Here is an 18,627-nt window from a genome sequence, read left to right as displayed (position 1 = left end):
CTGACCCAGGCTCTTCCTGCCATTGATATGGTGTGCGCATAGCACAGGGCACACTCCGACATATTCGCGGATTAGGTGCAGTATGTCTTGTCGTCGACGCGCGGCAGCCTCTCTTGCAGCCGTAACTGGACTATTTTTGTGTGATTTACGGGTCGAAGGGGGAAAAAATAAATAAAAAAGATGAGTCCAATTATGGTGCCGCAAGCAGAGTCGCCTCGGAGGCTTCGCCGAAGACGTCGCTCTGCTAGCTCGAGGCACAAATCTCGACGGCCACTTTCAGAGCGTTGCCCTGTCGAGTGGATGAAGAAATAGACGACGCTCTAGCTTCCGGTTTTTTTCTTCTTGTTGCCCTAATGTTTTCCATTTCTGCAGTTCTCCCTATTTTTCTTCACAATTCTTTGCCTTTCTCTCACGTCCACAACCGGCTTCCCTTATGGGCACCACCCCCCGGCAAGCCGAGACGAAGATCACTGGCTCAGCCAAGCGGCAACCTGCACGGACACATGGCTTCATTTCCCACGCATATGCAAGCGAGCTATCGAGAAATCGCGTAAAAAGATTATGGTTGTCGTCTTACATTACCAGCCATGCAAGTCTAAGAGCGAGAGGGGAGGGGGGGGGGGGCGGTCGTCCCGGTAGTTTGGGACGGTGATCGGGGAAGCGGCAACAACGCTACCAGACGAGTTGTCTTAGCAGCATCTTAGTGTTCAGATGAACAAAGCATATCAACGGCGCAATATACATGTCCACCCGCCCCAACTAGCCAGCCGGGGGCCAGACACTTTCTTTTTCGATGGGTGCACAGCCCTGACAAAGGGGTGGAAGAAGCAGATTGCGACCACGTTGCAGGCCAGGGAGGGTCGCTCACTCGAACCGCATTGTCGGCTGGAGCGCCTTGTTTAAAAAAAGTTTGAGTGTACCCAGAGAGCCGGGACGTGTCCGGGGTCGAGCTGCATGGGGAATAAGAAACGACTGCATTGGGGGGGCGGGCTGCGTGTGTCTTTCTTGGCCGTCCACGCGGGACCTTTGACGGGGGAGGGGGGGGAGGGGGGGAAACAGGCAATAAGCTGAAAAATGTCAAGATGATTTACCACCGAATATTATCGGCAGGACTTGCTCGATGCCTCCTTTTGGTAGGATCGATGGGTTCTAGCAAGGTTACCTACCACTCATGGCTGCGCCGTGAGGCTCCGTTGCGAGAAGGATGTTGATGCCCCAAAGTAGGCCGTAAAAGGGAAAAGGAGCAGCCTAGTTGGGCACAACCTGGGGATTTGCAATCGCCATCTACCCAGAGTGTATAGATTGACGTTTCTAGGCTTGCAGTTTGATATAGCTTGCCCCAATATCAGGCCTTTGCGAACCACATGCGCACTCACCCAGTCGCTCGAAATAGGCCGTTGCTGATAATGCGCGGCCTGAAAGGCAAGCATATTCCAGAGCAGATCCCAATCCCATCAAGGCGGGAAAGGGAATGACTTGGATGGGCCAAAAAGAGAGGTCGGCTTGGTCATTGTTGGACAAGAAGGCGGCTTGCCGTGTCGGGCATCAATTCTCGTGTTACACAAAATGAGATTTGGTGTTGACTGGCGAGGCTCAGGTTTACGACTATACATAAAAGAAGCCATTTCCCTTTCTCAACTGGCAAACATGGGCCATGATTTGAATCAGAAAAACTTTTTCTCTATTCTGTTACTCTCCATTATAACAAGAAAGCCCATCATTCGGTAAAAAAGTTCTTTTTCGCAATTCCACACTGCACATTATCTTGTTCAACATGACCACCCCCAGCAACAACAACAACAACGTCAACGACAACCAGTTAAACAGTAACCAGGCAAATAAAACCAACAGTGACGGGTAATTTAATATTATATCCATTAGTCCTTTTATGTATTGACAAAGACTCAAAACCAGAAGCCAAGATGCAAAATTGACTGCGTCTTTCACCTCTATAGAGGTGTCGGACGGACGGGGAGAGTGAGTCGCACCCACCCCCACCAACGCTTGATTAGTTTTTTTTGAAAAGACGCGCAATCTCTAATGATACTGAACAAAAAAAAAAAAAAACAGAACCAAAACCTTGACGGAACAAATCGTGACTGAGCGAACAGAGATGCGCCGCAATCCGACGGAAAACTACGCTGGCGGAGTGTCGGCCAACATGGTTCGGCTCAGCGACACCAACCCCTACACAAACGAGAGGCTGTTTGCCGCTGCTCGTGAGAAGAAGGGTTCCGAGGGAACAAGACAATGAGTGTAATTGCATACGGCTTTCCTTTGCTTGACAAAAGACGGTTTCTAGGACGTGTGCTGATTGTCCCCTAATCAGCCATGTTGCCAGTGTCATCTTTTCTGTTTACCAAACTGCAGATCTGAGCCTAATCTTTCCCATTGAATTTATAACAGTTTTACTATTAGCAATATAGTACATGCAAAGAGAGATTATGCCACTTGTCCATATCCATGACATCAAGTGAGTGTACACGCCGAGACCCAGACTGAGCAGAGCGACGACTGTCACTCAATCAAAAATTCGACACAATACCTTGAACTGGAAGAACCCATTCAAGTGGCTGATTTCATTCTTTTTTTTTTCTTCATAGGGGTGCAGATTGCCACCAATTTCTCGGCTTCCTCTCAGCCTTGGGCCCAGATCACGTCTCGTCACCTCGTACCTCGTCATGAATCCGGTGTAAATTTGGGCATCAAGTGGCAAAATGGAAAGTGTATCACCCATCGACACTTTTAAAAAAAAATCTACATGAACAGCTGCTTCTGTTTTGGGCCAAGAATCGCGAGACAATCAAAACATTTCCAGGATAGCCCAACTAGGCGGCACGTACGCAACGCGCGCGCGCGCATCATTCTCAGCCAAAAAAAAAAGAGTTATCCTTTGCTGCGCGAAAGGGGCCCCGGCGACCAACTGCTGCAACGGGACGGGACCATTTTTTTCCCCGAGCACAAATCGCGAGCTCCGCCTTTCGGAAATATGTCTTCTATAATAAAGTACGTGCATACACACGCATTGGTCGATTTCAGGCTTGGGGGTTTGGTCGTCAGTTGAAATGGAAAGTCCACTTTTTACAGACTACAGGCCCAGCGGAATCGATCTGCATGCATCATGATTTGCGCCAGCGGTGTAGATACACTATTTGGGGGCGGAAAAAGTCCCCGTAGCTAATCATTGTACATGGCAAGCCATGCCGGGGGGTGGAAAGGCAAGCGCCGGTCCACCGACGTATCGGAACAAAAAAGTTTTGACTGCCACCACACCTGTACATGGAAACGTATCATCTGACACCGAAATGGAAAACAGGCCCCCCCCCCCCCGGCGGCCTAATGCCATTTCAAAAGCCAAAAAAAAATGGCATTTGCCCGGTAGCAGACTAGGAAAAAGGCGGGCAATACTGAGCGGATGTGACCGTGTGGCCATGAAGTTATATATTGATTGGGCGCAAGAAGAAATGGCGAGTCTCTCACCACGCCAATGTACTGCTGCTTTTCCTGCATCCGCGAGATGTACAAGACGACGACGGAGCATTCCCTCCCCCCCTTCCCCCCGAGAGCGGGAGTTGAAGGAGCCCTGCTGTTATGTTGCATCAGAAAATCGGGTATTAGATGCATGATTTGCCCCGGAGAAAAATGGCAAAGCAGAATAGGGCAAAAAAAAAAAAAAAAAAACAATCAACATCAGACATTGTCTGTAACAAACTTGTCCTTTTTTTATGGTAAACCCCGTCCCCCGAGTCCAGAAGCATGCTCAGTGTTACGCTATGTGGTAGGATTGGGCAGCAAAAACAAGGGCTGGGGGATTTTTGGCGGCATTACTTCCCCGGACATGACACTATTTGCCCGGACGTCTTTCCGCTACAACGAGGCTGACAGAATGATTTCATGCGGAAAGACGTCTTCCTCTTCCCCTTAGAAACTTGACATATTCGTACAGCCGTCTCGTCTTGCTAGAGAAGCGCCTGTTGCGGTATTCAGCGGGCGTGATGATCTGCATGCGGGTGTTGCATTTGCCAGCATCAGTGTCTCTGCCCAGCAGTGCAAGTATTTACAGTTGCATTTATTCATAGGTGCTCAACGGAAAAAGTATCCCGAGGAGCGTCTATTGATGTTGGGTACTAAAATAGGCCGACTTTTTTTTTTTTTTTTTTTTTTTTCGTCTGGGCATCATCGCCGGGTCCAATAAATAAATCTCTTGAGTATCTGGAACTGGACTTTTGTCTCCTGCTGCCTTTCAGCCACCCTCGTCGGGCCTAATCACATCAAAAAAAAAAACACAAATGCATCTCCCGCAATCATCAAGCATGCAGCAGCCAACATGACCGGTGCAAGCTCAGTGTTACACATGAGATCACCAGATGCCAAGCCCCCCCGCCCCGGGGAACTGGGAGCCGACCTAGTTCAGCAATCTGGTTGGGCATCCACCCGCTTCCCCAAGTCGACATGCAGGATCCGTGGCCAGTAGCAAATCAATCGACGCATCGTGCCTTGAGAGCCGGGGAGGGTTAGTGATTTCTGTCTGTCGTCAGTGGTTTCTCTCTTCACATGTTTGACCACTTCGTATCTTGAGCGCCCAACGCAAAACATCCAACATGTCGTGCCCAACATGTCCTGCGCGGCCCATCCGAACACGCGGCTTCTTTCCCAGGCGAGAGCTAGCATGAAGAAAAAAAAAAAAAAGCATCCAACAGCTAGTTATTGTCTTGACTATTTGATGGCGTCGTGCGCTTGTCCAAAAGCAGGAGATGGTACCTGCGCTCTTCTTGCATACGCTTGACGCTGGCTTGCTTTTATGCATGTGTCGACTTTCTGCACCCTCCTCCTTCTCCCAAGTAGTCCGAAACGGTGACCTGGTATTTGGGCCCCCAATTTCAGATATCGATTCAAGGCATCGAAAAAAAAAACCTGCCACTGTTGTCCAGCCACACCAGACAAAATGGAATATGGGGGGGAAAGAGGTTGCGTTGGGGGTTGGCAAAACAAAGATATTGCTTCCCTGCCCGACCAAAAAAAAAAAAAAGTGGAAGAAAATGGCCCCAAAGCTCTTTCTGGCTGGCAAATCTTTTGGGTACGCAAGCCGAGTCGCAGGTTGAGTCTGCCTAGAGGGGAGGGCCAGAGAGCTGCGTATAAGTCATGAGGTCGCCGCCAGTTTCCGCAAAAAAACGGCAATCCTTTCGTACAAGACCTTTGCCAGACGCCTCATTTTTTCTACATGACATTACTTTTCTGCGTATTTTTCAAAACTTTTACTCTTTTTCTTGTATCTTTCTTCTCTGTGTTATACATCGCACGGCGTTTCATATGCTTCCATTACAATATACACATGCATCCCAATACATTCACCAGCATCACTGTATTCAGCAGTCAGAATGCCATCGTGTCAGTCGCTGTCATCCCTCCACGCCCATCCGCCTTCCCCCAGACTGTAAGCCCGTCGCTTCTATCCGACCTTTTCTTTTCTCTTTGTCTCTCCCCCTTTACCCCGCGCGAGTCTCCTAGAAACGGGCTCACAAGAAACAGCCAGGCCCTTGTGCCTACACAATCAAGCCACAGCCAGACTGCGCAAGAAGCCATCGCCACCACCGCCACTGCCCTAGTCTCACCCTCAGCCCAGTGCTCTGATGATACCACAAACGGAACGTCTAGTTTGTGCTCATCGGTCTTGTTGTCGTCGCTGCCGCGATTGGAAGCCAAACGCGACGACGGAATCGCCGCGTGGCGGGAGACGTGTCCACTGGCCAGTCTGCTCTCCCATCATCGGTGTGAGGAGATGGGCTCTGCCCAAAATGACAGACAAGAGACTCTGCAACTCTTTGTAGATGATCTTGTGGAAACGCTTTCCGCCGGGTTTGAAGCCACAGAAGCGCGAGTGCGTGCCTCTGCCGCCACTGGACCAGCGCAATGGACTCAGCCGAGGCAAAAAGGAGAGCCGCAACGATACATTGTTGCCGTGGAAGACGAGATTAAGAAGCTCAAAGAGGCGGGCTGCGTCAGTAACGGAGAGCGAGAGCAAAAGAGGCTCAATGAGGCGGGCTGTACAGTAACAGAGAGAGAGAGAGAGGAGGGCAGAGGAGAGGTGGTGATGAACGACAAGTTGTGTAAACGATTGGGCCACCCTTTGCACGACTGATGACGCAGGCTGGGTATCCTACGCTATGTGGCATTCATTCCGTTTTCCCGTTTTGTTGTTTTCTTGCGCACCTTTCAGAAATAGACAGATTGACGGCTACATGGCCTCCTACAGTCGGAGAGCAAGGTGGAAAAGTCGCTTTCACAACATGTCAGCGTCACCCGTGGGATATAGTACATTGTACAGGTCGATGTCGTGCCGCACATTCTCACCATTGTTCGTTTGTGGCATCTGAGGCACAATCATTCCAAGTTAGGCAGGTAAGTCAGGGTGGCAAAGTCTTTCATCGCACACAGCTTTATATAATTTTTATTCTACCTTTCAATAACAAAAACTGCATGATTAGAGCAACTCCAACGCCAGTTGAAGATTTACAACCACCTGTAGCTCAAAAGTAGAATCATGCCCATGGTAAACAGAACAATAGCGCCGGATATGTGGGTATACAATAAAATGTAATAATAACGCTCTTCATCCAATTCGTATGCGTTTTGTAAAAAATAAATCAACAAATGTATGCACCCTTCACGGGCAATATGAAACCTTAGCCGTTTTGATTAGGCACAAAATTAAGATCCAAACTTTGGTAATTCCAAAGAGCTGCCAAATCTCCCAGCTGCTCCTCTGAGAATCCATCAAGAGAGAGCTGCGCGTACGACTCGCGTGGGGTCGGCGGCATGTATGGATTGGGCGGTGCGGGCATCAAGGTGGAATCGGGATATGCCTGCGCCGTCGGTGGTATAGAATATGGTACATCATATCCATCGTTCACGAATGTCATGGTATCTGGCATCGCGTAGCCTCCCGACACATCGGCAAAGCCGGAGCCGTACGCGGGTGACGCGCTAGCGATGCTCTGCGCCACCCCGCCGCTTCCGGCAGGTGAGGCCGAGTATGCGTCAATACCATCGATGCTGCCTACGTCGCTAGATCCGACCAACAAGTCGCCGTGCTGGAAGAATGGCGGTGTAAGGGATTCTTCGGCGACCCTGATACGTTTGTGGTGACTGTCAGCCATCCTCGGTGGCAAGTATGGGTTTTCGATGCGTTTTGCCAATTTGGACAATATCTCGAATGATGTTTTCGCAGTGCGGGTTTCCAATGCCAACCGCTCGAGCATGGATCTTGCAGATTCAATGGCTATGAGTATTTCATGCCTGTTCGGGATGCAGTGATCTTCATCGTGCAGAATGGCGGAGCAGAGAACGGCGGCAGTGTCAAAGATGGAAAATCGAGCCCAATGGAACTTGGCATCCTTAGGATACAAGAAGTCGAAGAATGCGGTCAAGGCTGACATAAGTTTCATTGTGTAGATGATGCCCTGGTCACGTATTCTCAAATCGTCCGGGTGTGAATTCGCCGTCATTCGCCTGGCCATGTACGCGCGTAGAGGATCTATCAACATGGAATGGGCCATGGTGTGTAAGTAATGGCGGTGCAGGGTGACCCAAGAGTACTTTGAGTCGATTGATGTGTCGGGCTTGTCGAGATTGTAAACTTGCGGAAACCTCTGCATCCAGTTGAGGATGACGCGGGTATACTGGTCAATTTGGGCAGGGGATGTTACCTCTCGTGGGGAGCCGAAGCGGCTTGCCAACTCGCCAATGACTTCCGACTGCAGCTTCATGTGGAGGAGTGGTGAAGGCGAATAGTTTTCCAATGTAAGTGCGGGCAGCGACACCTTGCATTCGGAGCGGTCAATGAGCTTGGGCCGAGAAAGAAGCGCCGAGATTTGCCAATCCCACGTATCCAAGACACACCAAAGCCGCCTGCGCATTTCATAATCAAATTCCGAGATTGAGCCGGCAAGCTGGTCTTGATGCATGCCCAAAGCCTGAGCTTCACGAATCGCAGTGCTGAGCGCATGCCAGGCCTCAACGAAGCGGGCCTCAGACTTGTACCAATAGCTGGAGTGCAAGAGATGTTGAACGTTGAAAATATGGTTGCTGCTGATGGGGATGACGGAGTTAAGTTCGCGGGCCGCGTTGTGATATTTGTTAGAGAGGCGGTAGACGGGCTCGCCGAGTTCCATTTCAAGCTTCCTCTTCAGGTCAGAGTCTGTATACTGGGCCGAGCAGGCGCAGACCGTGAGCAAAAGACAGGTCCATTGCAGTCCAAGAGGTTGCAACGCGAAGCGGGCTATCCACCATTCGCGGTATTCCTGCAGAAAGGCTGGAGCGTAGATGATGTAGTAATGGTAATTGACGCGGGAAAGAAAATTTTGCACCAATGAGTCTGTTTTCAATTGTCAGAACTTCTGCATATTTAAAAAAAAAAAACAGAAAGGTGAGCTTTGTTATTTTGGTATGTGAAACTTGCCTGTGGTGGTGCGGGGTGGAAGCACTTGTAATGCACGCTCTAATTGATGACAGTTCGAGGCAGCCACAAAGTGCTGTTTTGCAGGAGGCTTTGGCTTTTTCTGAAGATGCAGCACAAGTTAGCAAGCGTAAGGTAGATGGTGAGGGTACGGCGGGTCTCTGGCCGAATTGGCGGCACGGTCATACTTCGTTTTGAACCTCGAGGTTAGTAAAGAAATGCGCGCCTCCGTAACCGATGGCGGCAAAGTCTTGAGTGTCATCTTCATCAGAGCTGGGCTCGGACTGCTCATCGCGATTACGGTTGCGCTTGCGGATTCCGCTGGAGGGCGCTCGCTCTGAAGATCCGGTGGTGGCGTGGGAAAAGCGGCAACGATCGGCGACTTTGCGCTTCTGGCAGTGATTACATGGCCACTGACGATTGCACTGGAAGCGCGTTAGATGATGTCTCTAGAAAACTTGAGCAGCAGAGGGCGGGGTAGTGTGTCAAAGACGCTTCGTCGTTGGGTAATAGAGACTGAAAGTAGATGTAGTGGTTGTTCATGGTGGCAACGGTGGTTTCGGATATAACATGCCTTTTGCTTGCGGCGCTGACACTCGGTACATGAAGAGCGTGCCTGGCCGTTGTCCCCGGAGCTGGCGTCCATTTTCCACGGGAATCATGGACGTTGCAGCAACATGCTTGTGTGGTATGATGAAGAGAAAATAGAGGTTGTGGGAGGAAGCGGCAAAAGGTGGAAATGTCGTTGGACGACGTGCAAACAGGTGGGAGCGAAGCGTTGGGAAAGATGGGGCTGGATACAAAGGTACCTAGGTGGGTTTGGCCGTTGGCGAACAAATACAGGCAGTCGCGGAGTACCTAAAGCAGAGACCCTTGTTTTTTTTTTTTTTTTCAATACTTGTTAGGCGAGGCAGGTACCTTTTTTATACCTTTCCAATTGATAATTGCATGGGTATTGCCTAGGTAGGACGGTAGCAGGGACTGGTGGGAGGGGCGGCAAACGGTGTCAGCAACAGCCCTTGGGCGGGGTTCCAGCAGGATCGAGGGGCTCTTGGGGCTGCAGTGGGCTGATGTCTCCAAGGCCTTTCCCGCCCGGTGCCGCCATCCCTTTGAATGTGATTTGCTTATTCGTACAGTTGGGGTTTACCCATTAATCCCTGTAGCGCGGTAATTCTTTGCATTTGTGTGCTTAAATCTGGTGCTGATCGCTAACTACATACGTGATACTCTTGATGCCCGTTGCCGTACCTTTTCCGATTCGTTATAAACCTTGTAGAGTACTCCATTGTAATTTGTAGGCGTAACACAGTCCATGGAATGATGAGAGCGAGTTGCGAGTCCCAGTTAGTACTGAGTACATGAGCAACCATGTTCTGTGCCATGGAAAATGGTCCTCGGTCTTCCCACAGCCGCTGTACCTTGAGCATTTTGCGATGCACAGAGGCGCAGTCATTCATGGCGGCCGAGCTTGTACCTTCCCCCACTTCGTACTGCCGAGCCTCCATGTACCGGGTACACGTTGGTCCAGGATGCAGCCCCGCGAAGGGGACGGGGGGGGGAGTAAAATCCGCTATCTGTTGTTGACTACATTTGTGCATTGATCAAATAACCGAATCTTTGTCTTGAAGAGACATACGTAATAATTGATCAAGTTTGAATCTGTATGTAAAAAAATGATATTTTTGTAAATAATGCAGATAATCTCAGTGCGGTGAGTAGCCGATAGTGCCAGGTGACCCGCTATTTACTTGATAACTGAGTGCGACGGCGAATGAAGGTGCTCAAACAGGCCGAGCTAGGGCAGCCCGAAAAGAGGAGACCAACTAAAACGATCGTAGATTAATTACTGATTTTGCGGTGCTCGTTCCCTTGATGACTTATCCTGCATACCGATGCTGGAAAAGCTTAACCCAGACCTACATCGGCATATCCATGCAGTCAGTCCACGGAGGGGTCACAGGGGGGGCTACAGAGCTCTCTCTCAGCCTCGGCCAAGCACACAAGTGACAAGCTACCGCTCGCCATGATGATGAAGACGGAAAAAGAAAAGAAAAGCAAACAATGGTTTATTTTGAGCAAATAAAATAGGCTCAAAGTGTTGTCGATGCTACTAGTGATGTTGGTGCTATTAATGCTATCCATGTAGTTCTAGTAATGATGCCAGTGTTGTCATGCTGGTGATGCTGTTGCTGCTATGAAACGAGTATTAGAAGAGCGTAGTTGTCCCCAAAAAGTTGCGCTCGGAATGGCAGGCTCTCAAATATTTAATCTGCTTTATTCTCAGCGCGGCGGCGAATATACGGATACCAGTACAACACATCGAGGCCCATCAGCTGTCGCACGCGTGAAACAACATCCCAGCAACACCGTTGCAGCCACCAGTGCTCATCTACTTGGGGCTCTCTGTTTGTTCACAAATCACAAAAATCTCAAAACTTCCGTCTTCTTTCTTTTCGGATGGGCTGCATATACCTGAGACTTCCATGTCCCATGGCCTGCTGGCCACCCACAAACTCAGACAAATACTTGGCAGCGACTTCTTGTGCACATACATCCCTTTGCTTTTCCTCTGGGGCCTCTTCTGGAAGAGCCAGAAAATAAAAGACAAAATGAAATAAAAATAAAGGAATCGATCACTAGAACCAACTTTTGCTTTGAGCTCGAGCCTGTTCTGCCTAGAAAACCAAAGCAGAAGAATTACGAAAGGAATTCCGCCTACAAAGCATACTTCCCGACGTATGTAGGAATAGTGGACAGTAGTGTAAATGACCAGGTACATCATGAGTGGCCGCCAGCATCCTCCAAGTCTATTGAAAAGCCAACGTTCTTGTTGTCTCTTTGCTCACCTGCGGGTTGAACTGCTACCAATCAACTTGCTCACCATCGGTCAATTGTGACTGGTAAACCCTATTGTCTTATACCAGTGAATCGTGATGCGACGCCTCGAAGCCACCGCGGCTGGCTGAGGTCCCTTTGGCTTCACTCGAATGAACCGCAATCCAACGCACGCCTGCCCCAACCGAGTTGCCTGCTTCTTTCGACTTTGTCCGACGATACTGGGCACAGTTTACTCCGTAGATGAGTCTATAATGCACATAGCACGCTGCTGAACCAAACATGTGAAATGCCCGCTCATCAACGCGAGGCGCGGTTTTGCGCCCAGTTGGCAAGAACAGCTGGAGCATTACTTCAATCTTCATTAGCGACACCGTACCACCTGTAGCGTGTCATGTAGCATGCAGCCATGCTCTCCACGTCACGAAGCACAACCGTTTTGTCACATTGCACAATGTATCAATATTACCTACGGATTATCCCTGCACCTGTTTCTGCGCCGGGCCCGGGCCCCATGTCCAGCATATGCATGTGGCTGCATTGTCTACGGTATGCATGTCCAAGTCTTGACCACATTTAGCTCATCTACCGACAGCTGAAATCTAAGTCTCACCAATTAATGAGGGTCTTTTTTTCTTGAAAGAAGTGATTCGACCGCACGAGTCTCTTAAACTTGCCCCCGAAGACGGATACAATGACACAAAAACGATTCACGGGACAGCTCTATAAGCTCGTAAAAAGGATGTGAAACGACTGTCGTCCGCACCAATCCGTTATCACTTCGTAACTACCAGTATCCGTACAAGGCAAGGGATGCGGCAATGGGGTCCGTTCGACTGTTAATTACGGAGTACGTGGAGTATCTAGTTCGCAAAAAACCGTTGCGCCGGGTGAGTCCCACCCGAGTTGCTGGGGAAGAGTCCGTGTTGCGCGCTGGTCGACCGGGTTTTGCTTTTTTCAAACGCCGACTACACGAACTTTCTTCCTGAAGACCAAGGTCCCGATCACGCCCGATCGCGCAGCGCGCGCCGGTCGATGGAATAATCTGAGTGATCTTGCTGTTGATACCGAGTACATAATCGGGCAACGGCTCAATGGGGCCGGTATCGCTCTTCGCATGAAAAATCCTTGCCGAGGCCCTTGTCCGTCTCACATGAGCCCGCAATGCCACTAAAATTCCACGGTGTCTGTACCGGCAGGTTCCGTGGCGTCGCATTCGGCGTCGAGGTCGATCTTGATTCAGACCGTTGTTGCTGGAGCCTTGCAGGTTGCAGGTGATGAATCCTTCAGCCCCCCTGCATCGTCAACGGTGGTTGGCGCGCAGATGCATGCAATTGTTGCGACTCAAGTGTTTCGCTATTCAAAAACTCGGATACAGTGTATTACGCAGAGTAAGACCGATTGCAGTAAACACTACTGCTCTTTCAGTACGCAGGCAAGCAGCTTATGCAAAAGGTGCACCCTATTTTAGGGCTAAACGGCATCCTGGTATGAATGCAAGAGGGAAAAGGTGCTGGACTTGGCTTGGTCAAAGCTTCAGAAAGATACACAGCTTTGGCATGCGATGAAACATGTTCCGTATAATATGATATCGCTGCCCAACGGCCGAGCTAGTCTCCCGTGTTTCGGCCAAGATCCCGGCGTACGCGCCAGACACCTGATCCCACAGGCCGTTTCTGGTTGCCCTGCAAAATCTCCAGCCACGGTACCGCAGACACACTGTTCACATCTTCGGTGTCATCCAGTTCAGCATTGAGGCCATCCTCATCAGTCCCTTCATATGTCACGTCAAGGTCTCTTTGCTCTGCCTTGCTTCCAAGCGACGCCGTGCCGCGTTGATAGAAGAAGTCCTCGGCATACGCCCAGGTAGGCGCGTCAAACTTTCCGTGAACAAGGATTATATCATGACCTTGGGAACGCGCACTTTGTATTTGCGATCCCGTTATAGGTGAGATAAGCTGCAGGGTCTTGCTCACCGTGTCGATGCCTCGCACGAGAGCCAGACCTATGGCTTGGCAGTAACGAGGATCCAGCGTGGCATCGTAAGCATTGGAAATCATCGGTAGCCCCTCTGGTGATACTACAGTTCTCAGCTCATCCTTCGTCGTGGTTTTCCCAGCAGTGCTGTGTTCTATTTGTGCTTTGCTCGCTGCAATGTTCACAGCATCTGGTTGCCGAGACTCCAAGTCGTAACCGTCGATGATGTTGCGAAACGCCTCGACGTCCTCGATTTCGACCACAGCCACCACCATACCATCAATTGCTGCTCTGAACAGCTCGGGTGGTGACTGGTGGTCGTAGGATAGGATACCACGGATTCCCTTCCTCTTCGAAGCGTAGCGCACTTCCCACGGTGGCATGGAGGAAATTGGTCTGGGATCCCAGCTCAAGACTGGTAGACTGGAGGCTGCCGAGTTGTCAGCCAAATGGAAGTAAGCCATGGCCTGCATGGCTCGCAAATGGGATCCTGTTCTGGCTGTATACTCCGAAGGCCGCGATGGCATCGTCAAGAACTCATTCCTTGTAGCAGAGCGCAGCCCATCAATCACATCAAAAGGGCCATCTTCCGACATATATATAACTCGGGAGGGCAATATTTTTGTAATCAGGTCAACCAGCAAGTCCAAGCCCGTTCCCAAGATCCACCCCGGTGTATTGATCAGTAGTGGGCAGTTCCGCAATGTTCTCCGATATGCTTCGTACAAGTCCATCGCGCACTGAATATAGAGAGAAGGGGACATGGCCGGCGATACAGACGCCAGTGCATGGCTGCGCAGGATTCTGTGACCAGCGTGATGGAAACCGGGGTGCGAAAAAGGCGTGCCGAGATTGGGTCTCGTGATGTGGACGAGTGATACGGTCCCAGCCAGTGCGTACTCGGGCTGTCCAGGGTCTAGATCGATGACTGCGACTCCCGGACCAGGCTGTGCTGTGCTGGCTCGATTCGTAGTCGTAAGAAGGCGATTCGTGAGCAGCTTTGAAAAGGTAGACTTGCCGGCGCCCTTGGGGCCGCAAACAAGAGTAGAACTCTGAGCTCGCTGGTCAAATGCGGCCGAGCTCGTTATATCCGAAATTGCTTTATTCCATTCTGCGGGTGAATTAAGCTCCCGTATAATGCTCTTCTTAGGAGCATCTCCCGAGGTGCAGAGCTGGCCTGGTTAGCATGCTTTTCTAATTGTGCACCGGTAAGACTTACTATTCTGAAGGTATCTCCGCTAGAATTGTCTGTCTCTTCAGAGCTTCTGTCGTCCGCATGCCATATGCGCTGGTACAGTGGCGATAAAGAGGAGAGGCGGAGAAGTGGCTTGTCTGCTTTATCGTGGTGCAGCTCTAGGCGTGTCTTTTCGGATGTTCGAATCACAGGAATCGCGTGACAGTTTGGAGCATGGACCCAATGAATAGTTTCGGAAGCAGTGAGCGTTGCACCGAGGACAGCAACCTCACCAGACCTTACTTTGATGCCGAAACTGCCGAGCACAACAAAGCGCTGCATTTACTTAGTTTGCCGCAACCGCAGGTGTAGCGAAAAACTTACCTCGCTGTCAGATAGCCGCAATTCGCAGTGTCCATCTTTGGCTTTCTTATAATTTTGTTTATTCAGACGAAAAGACGAGTATGAAGCGACTTTGGGGGTCGAGGCGCCACTCTCTGGTGTTGCCTCGCCCTTCTCGGTGCTGCTCGTTGTTAGTTCTCGACCGTAGCCGGACCGCCGATGAACTGCACTCACCTGCGCTTCGAGGTAGTTCCTTGACGGGTGGCCACACTCCTGGCCGTACATGGGCTTTTGGGTGAGCCACGGTCTGCTTGCGCTGCTCGCTGGAGCACACTGAATTGATTGCCGGCTCGTTGCTTTGGTGCTTCCTCGATGGATAAGCTTGTTTCTTGCAACACGGCGGCGGCAGCAAGCTGACGGCGAGCAGACAAAGCGCTCAAGGCAGCTTGAGGAGAGAGAATTAGATATCTTATTTTACTTAACGCGCCGGGCGGAGGCTTCTTCAGACTCACGTTTTGGGACCTCTCGCCCCTCCTCCAGCTTTCGGCGCTTACTAGCCGACATCCTCGGCTCGAGCAGTCGCGCAACAGACTGCCAGAGTTCATTCGGCCAGTGTGCATGTATCTCACACCAGGTATCGTTATTAAAAAGTGCTGGCTGTCAGTTGTTACAACTGGTGTGGAAGCGAACTCGGATTTAAGCTAATCTTATCGATAGACTGTCCCCACCAAAATTTCATGTTGGCTACTGGCATGAGTCTTGGCAGAACCAAAGAGAACAATGATACAAAAGCGACAGTTTGATGTACAATAACCAGCTGCATTACTGGGTCTGCCGAATTTCTAGCTTGACCTGCATATGGTGGGTGAGGTTCCTGCATATTGTGATGAAGCAGTCGAGGACGTGTTTGTCGCGGTCAAAAAGTTGTACGCACGGGCCACTTCTACACGTGCAGAAGAAATTTGCGGGCCGTGAAAGGTGAATTGTTGATGGAGGCGCAAGAAAAGAAAAGTTGGAGCTTCAGTTTCCTCCTTCAACAACCAATTGACCTCGACACAGCATTTCGCGGCTCTCCCGCATCGCGCCAAAATGGCCCCGAAGGAGCCTTTCAAAGTTCATTCGCTTCAGAAGTACATTCAGGAGGCCAACAAGGGCCTGACGTCTAATCCCGTTCGCAAGAAGCCCCTCCGACCTGCGATCAACAAGACCGTTCCAGCTGCTGCTGCCAGCATCTTCCCCGACAACAGCGATTCCGACTCTGGAAATAGCAGCAGCGAAAGCAGCGGCTCGGATGATAGCGACTCGGACGGCCCGTCGTACATGAAGAATCTGACAAAGCCCAAGGTTCCGAAACGGCGCAGCAAGGACGATGAGATTGCCGATAGCGACGTCGAGCGAACTTCCACTGCAGATAAATCGAAGCCGGCCAAGAAGACATCTGCGTCTGTCAAGGTCAAGGCCCCCCCTTCTTCAGATGATGACCCGAGCGGGTCCGACCCGGAGAGCAGTGACAAGAAAGTGAGCGCCAAAAAGCCTGTACTTAAGCAGAAGGCCTCCAAGAAGACATCTGCGTCTGTCAAGGTCAAGGCCCCCCCTTCTTCAGATGATGACCCGAGCGGGTCCGACCCGGAGAGCAGTGACGAGAAAGTGAGCGCCAAAAAGCCTGTACTCAAGCAGGAGGCCTCTTCGACCAGCGCATCCAGTTCACCCAGTGATAGCGGCTCAGATTCAGCCTCTAGCTCCAGCTCTGAGGACTCTTCAAGTGTCAAGGAGGAGAGTAGTGAGAGCGAGGGTAAAGCCGCCCTCGCCAAACCGACCGCCCCTGTGAAGAAGCCTGCCAGCAAGACTTCTCCCGCCAAACAGCGCGAGTCTAGCAGCAATGACTCAACCTCTGGAGAAAGCGAGTCCGAGAGCGATAAAGAGTCAGAGCCTGCTGCTAAGCCAAAGAATAAGCCAATTGTCAATGGTACCAAGCCCATGACCGCGACGGCCGAGCCGACGGAAAGCAACGCTACAAGCAACGGCTCAAGTGAGGAAGAATCCAGCAGTGGCTCCGAAGACGGTGGCGAATCCAGCGACGACGAGGAAGTGGACGAATCTATGCACATCGCAGAACGTGCGCAGGGGAGCCAGGCTGCACTTCCCACCTTCCTGCCTCCGGATTTTGAGCTCCGTAAAAGCGAACAACAAAGCAATGGCCAAGATGTGGCTCGGGTTTGCAGCGAGGCCAATCAACAGGGGAAGCAACTCTGGTACTTCACTTTGCCCGCTAATGTTCCAGTCTCTGTTGTAGAGAATCTTGAATTCCCTCTGGATTCCTCGCAGCAGTGTGGAAGCATCTTGCGCCAGAATGGTGAAGATTACGGAGTCTCATTTGACAGCATGCCACCAACGAAGTCTATTCAAATTCTGATTCATCCTGCGGACGGTTCCACGTACGAGCCGTGTAAGTCAATTCTCCTCCAAAGAAATCGGGGAAGATACATAACTGACAACAAGTTATTAGCTCGCCACGCCGTCAATGAAGTCATGCAAATCCGACGCATCACCGAAATCGGTGTCACAACAGCCACGCCGGCGGATGTTGGGTCGTCAGCAAAGATTGCTCGTCCACAGCCCAAGGGTCTAACGGCGCGCTTTCGGCCGATTGGTGTCAAGAGCGACGTGGGCACACACCATCCCGATGCCCACAGTGAGGAGGATGTTGAGATGAGGGATATAGAGCGTACTGGAGCTTCTCCGAAGGCTCGTCAGAAGAAGGACAAAAAGCGCAAGGAAGCTTCAGACCCCAAGGAGAGCACCAGAAAGAGCAAGAAGAGCAAAAGAGATCACACTATTTCCGAGGACAAGGATGCTGCTGCTGCCGAGCAGCTGATGAAAGAAAGCGTCTCTGCGTCAAGCAAGCCAAAAAAGCGGAAGACTGCTCCCATTGGCAGTCCCGATTTGGGTTCGGAAGGGGGGCATTTGCCAGTCAAGCAGACACTTGTGGTGCCTCCTGCTATTCCTACCTCATCAGCTACTGTTCCTGCTACGCCCACACCCGCCAAGAAGACGAAGATGGGCAAATCATCTGAAGACAAGCCAGCAACCCCTCTTTCGCAAGTGTCTAGCGGCGCCAAGAAAGAGACACCAGTTCCCGTGCCTGTGTTGCCTGGTTTCAAAAAGCCTGCCGCGTCACGCAAGACGCCGGTTAAGAAGAAGGCAACGCAAGAGACAAAGCGGCACGAGCAGGCAGATCCTAAGCTTCCCTTGTAGATCAAGGGAGACCGAAAGACGCAGCAAGCTCGACACGATCACTGGATCGAAATGATGAGGCGCCGATGTTGGGGATAGGTGGGCTGGCAAGACGGAACTATTCACAGGCTTGGAACCTGTTCGGTACATTTGATACCCGCATGAACTGGTTTGGACGAAAGATGAGAGCTGAAAAAAAGGGAATGCGGTGGAGAATATTTGCTCTTGAGTTGGCATTACATGGAAGGCGTTTAAACACAAGAAGATTTTGTTGTATTTGCTGATGGCTATTGTTTTCTTCTTCTTCTTTTCTTCTTTTCACCTTGCAGTTGGACAGCAGCAGGCGATAATGAACGAGAGAGTGGTGGCAGAAGACCCTCGAGGTATTGGAGTGGGAATGAGAGCAGAGAACTATGCGCGTTTGTTTTATGAATACCAAACCCCCGATTTTAGTTATACTGCCGAAAACTGTGATGGCTATTGCGACTGATCTCGGGCGCAGTGAAGTAGTTTAGTTACGCATTGCCATGACGTTTTGCCTTTTGATTCTAGGGAATGCACAGCCACGACCGCCCACGCGGCGGCCGCGGCCCACTGGAGGTTGACGTGG

The 18,627-nt window shown here is 50.8% G+C and overlaps 4 protein-coding genes across 4 annotated transcripts; 2 read left to right on the top strand and 2 right to left on the bottom strand.

Moving 5' to 3' along the window:
• Positions 1–1,774: 1,774 nt before the first annotated feature.
• On the top strand, positions 1,775–2,254 carry BBA_00513 (uncharacterized protein; the record flags this gene model as incomplete). The annotated part of the gene is made up of 2 exons (XM_008595610.1): positions 1,775–1,857; positions 2,071–2,254. The coding sequence occupies 2 exons, from the start codon at positions 1,775–1,777 to the stop codon at positions 2,252–2,254; spliced, it is 267 nt and encodes an 88-aa protein (XP_008593832.1).
• Positions 2,255–6,683: 4,429 nt separating this feature from the next.
• BBA_00512 (trascription factor) lies at positions 6,684–8,998 on the bottom strand (the record flags this gene model as incomplete). The annotated part of the gene is made up of 2 exons (XM_008595609.1): positions 6,684–8,374; positions 8,914–8,998. The coding sequence occupies 2 exons, from the start codon at positions 8,996–8,998 to the stop codon at positions 6,684–6,686; spliced, it is 1,776 nt and encodes a 591-aa protein (XP_008593831.1).
• A 3,902-nt stretch (positions 8,999–12,900) lies between these two features.
• On the bottom strand, positions 12,901–15,347 carry BBA_00511 (GRC3 protein; the record flags this gene model as incomplete). The annotated part of the gene is made up of 5 exons (XM_008595608.1): positions 12,901–14,439; positions 14,487–14,777; positions 14,826–14,964; positions 15,018–15,228; positions 15,296–15,347. 5 exons carry the CDS (start codon positions 15,345–15,347, stop codon positions 12,901–12,903), a joined length of 2,232 nt encoding a protein of 743 aa, XP_008593830.1.
• A 525-nt stretch (positions 15,348–15,872) lies between these two features.
• BBA_00510 (DNA-directed RNA polymerase I subunit) lies at positions 15,873–18,038 on the top strand (the record flags this gene model as incomplete). The annotated part of the gene is made up of 2 exons (XM_008595607.1): positions 15,873–17,229; positions 17,290–18,038. 2 exons carry the CDS (start codon positions 15,873–15,875, stop codon positions 18,036–18,038), a joined length of 2,106 nt encoding a protein of 701 aa, XP_008593829.1.
• Between the last annotated feature and the right edge of the window lie 589 nt (positions 18,039–18,627).

Source organism: Beauveria bassiana, assembly GCF_000280675.1.
Source record: "Beauveria bassiana ARSEF 2860 unplaced genomic scaffold BBA_S00001, whole genome shotgun sequence".
NCBI classification, from domain to species: domain Eukaryota; kingdom Fungi; phylum Ascomycota; class Sordariomycetes; order Hypocreales; family Cordycipitaceae; genus Beauveria; species Beauveria bassiana.
This window is presented reverse-complemented; position numbering and strand designations above follow the sequence as displayed.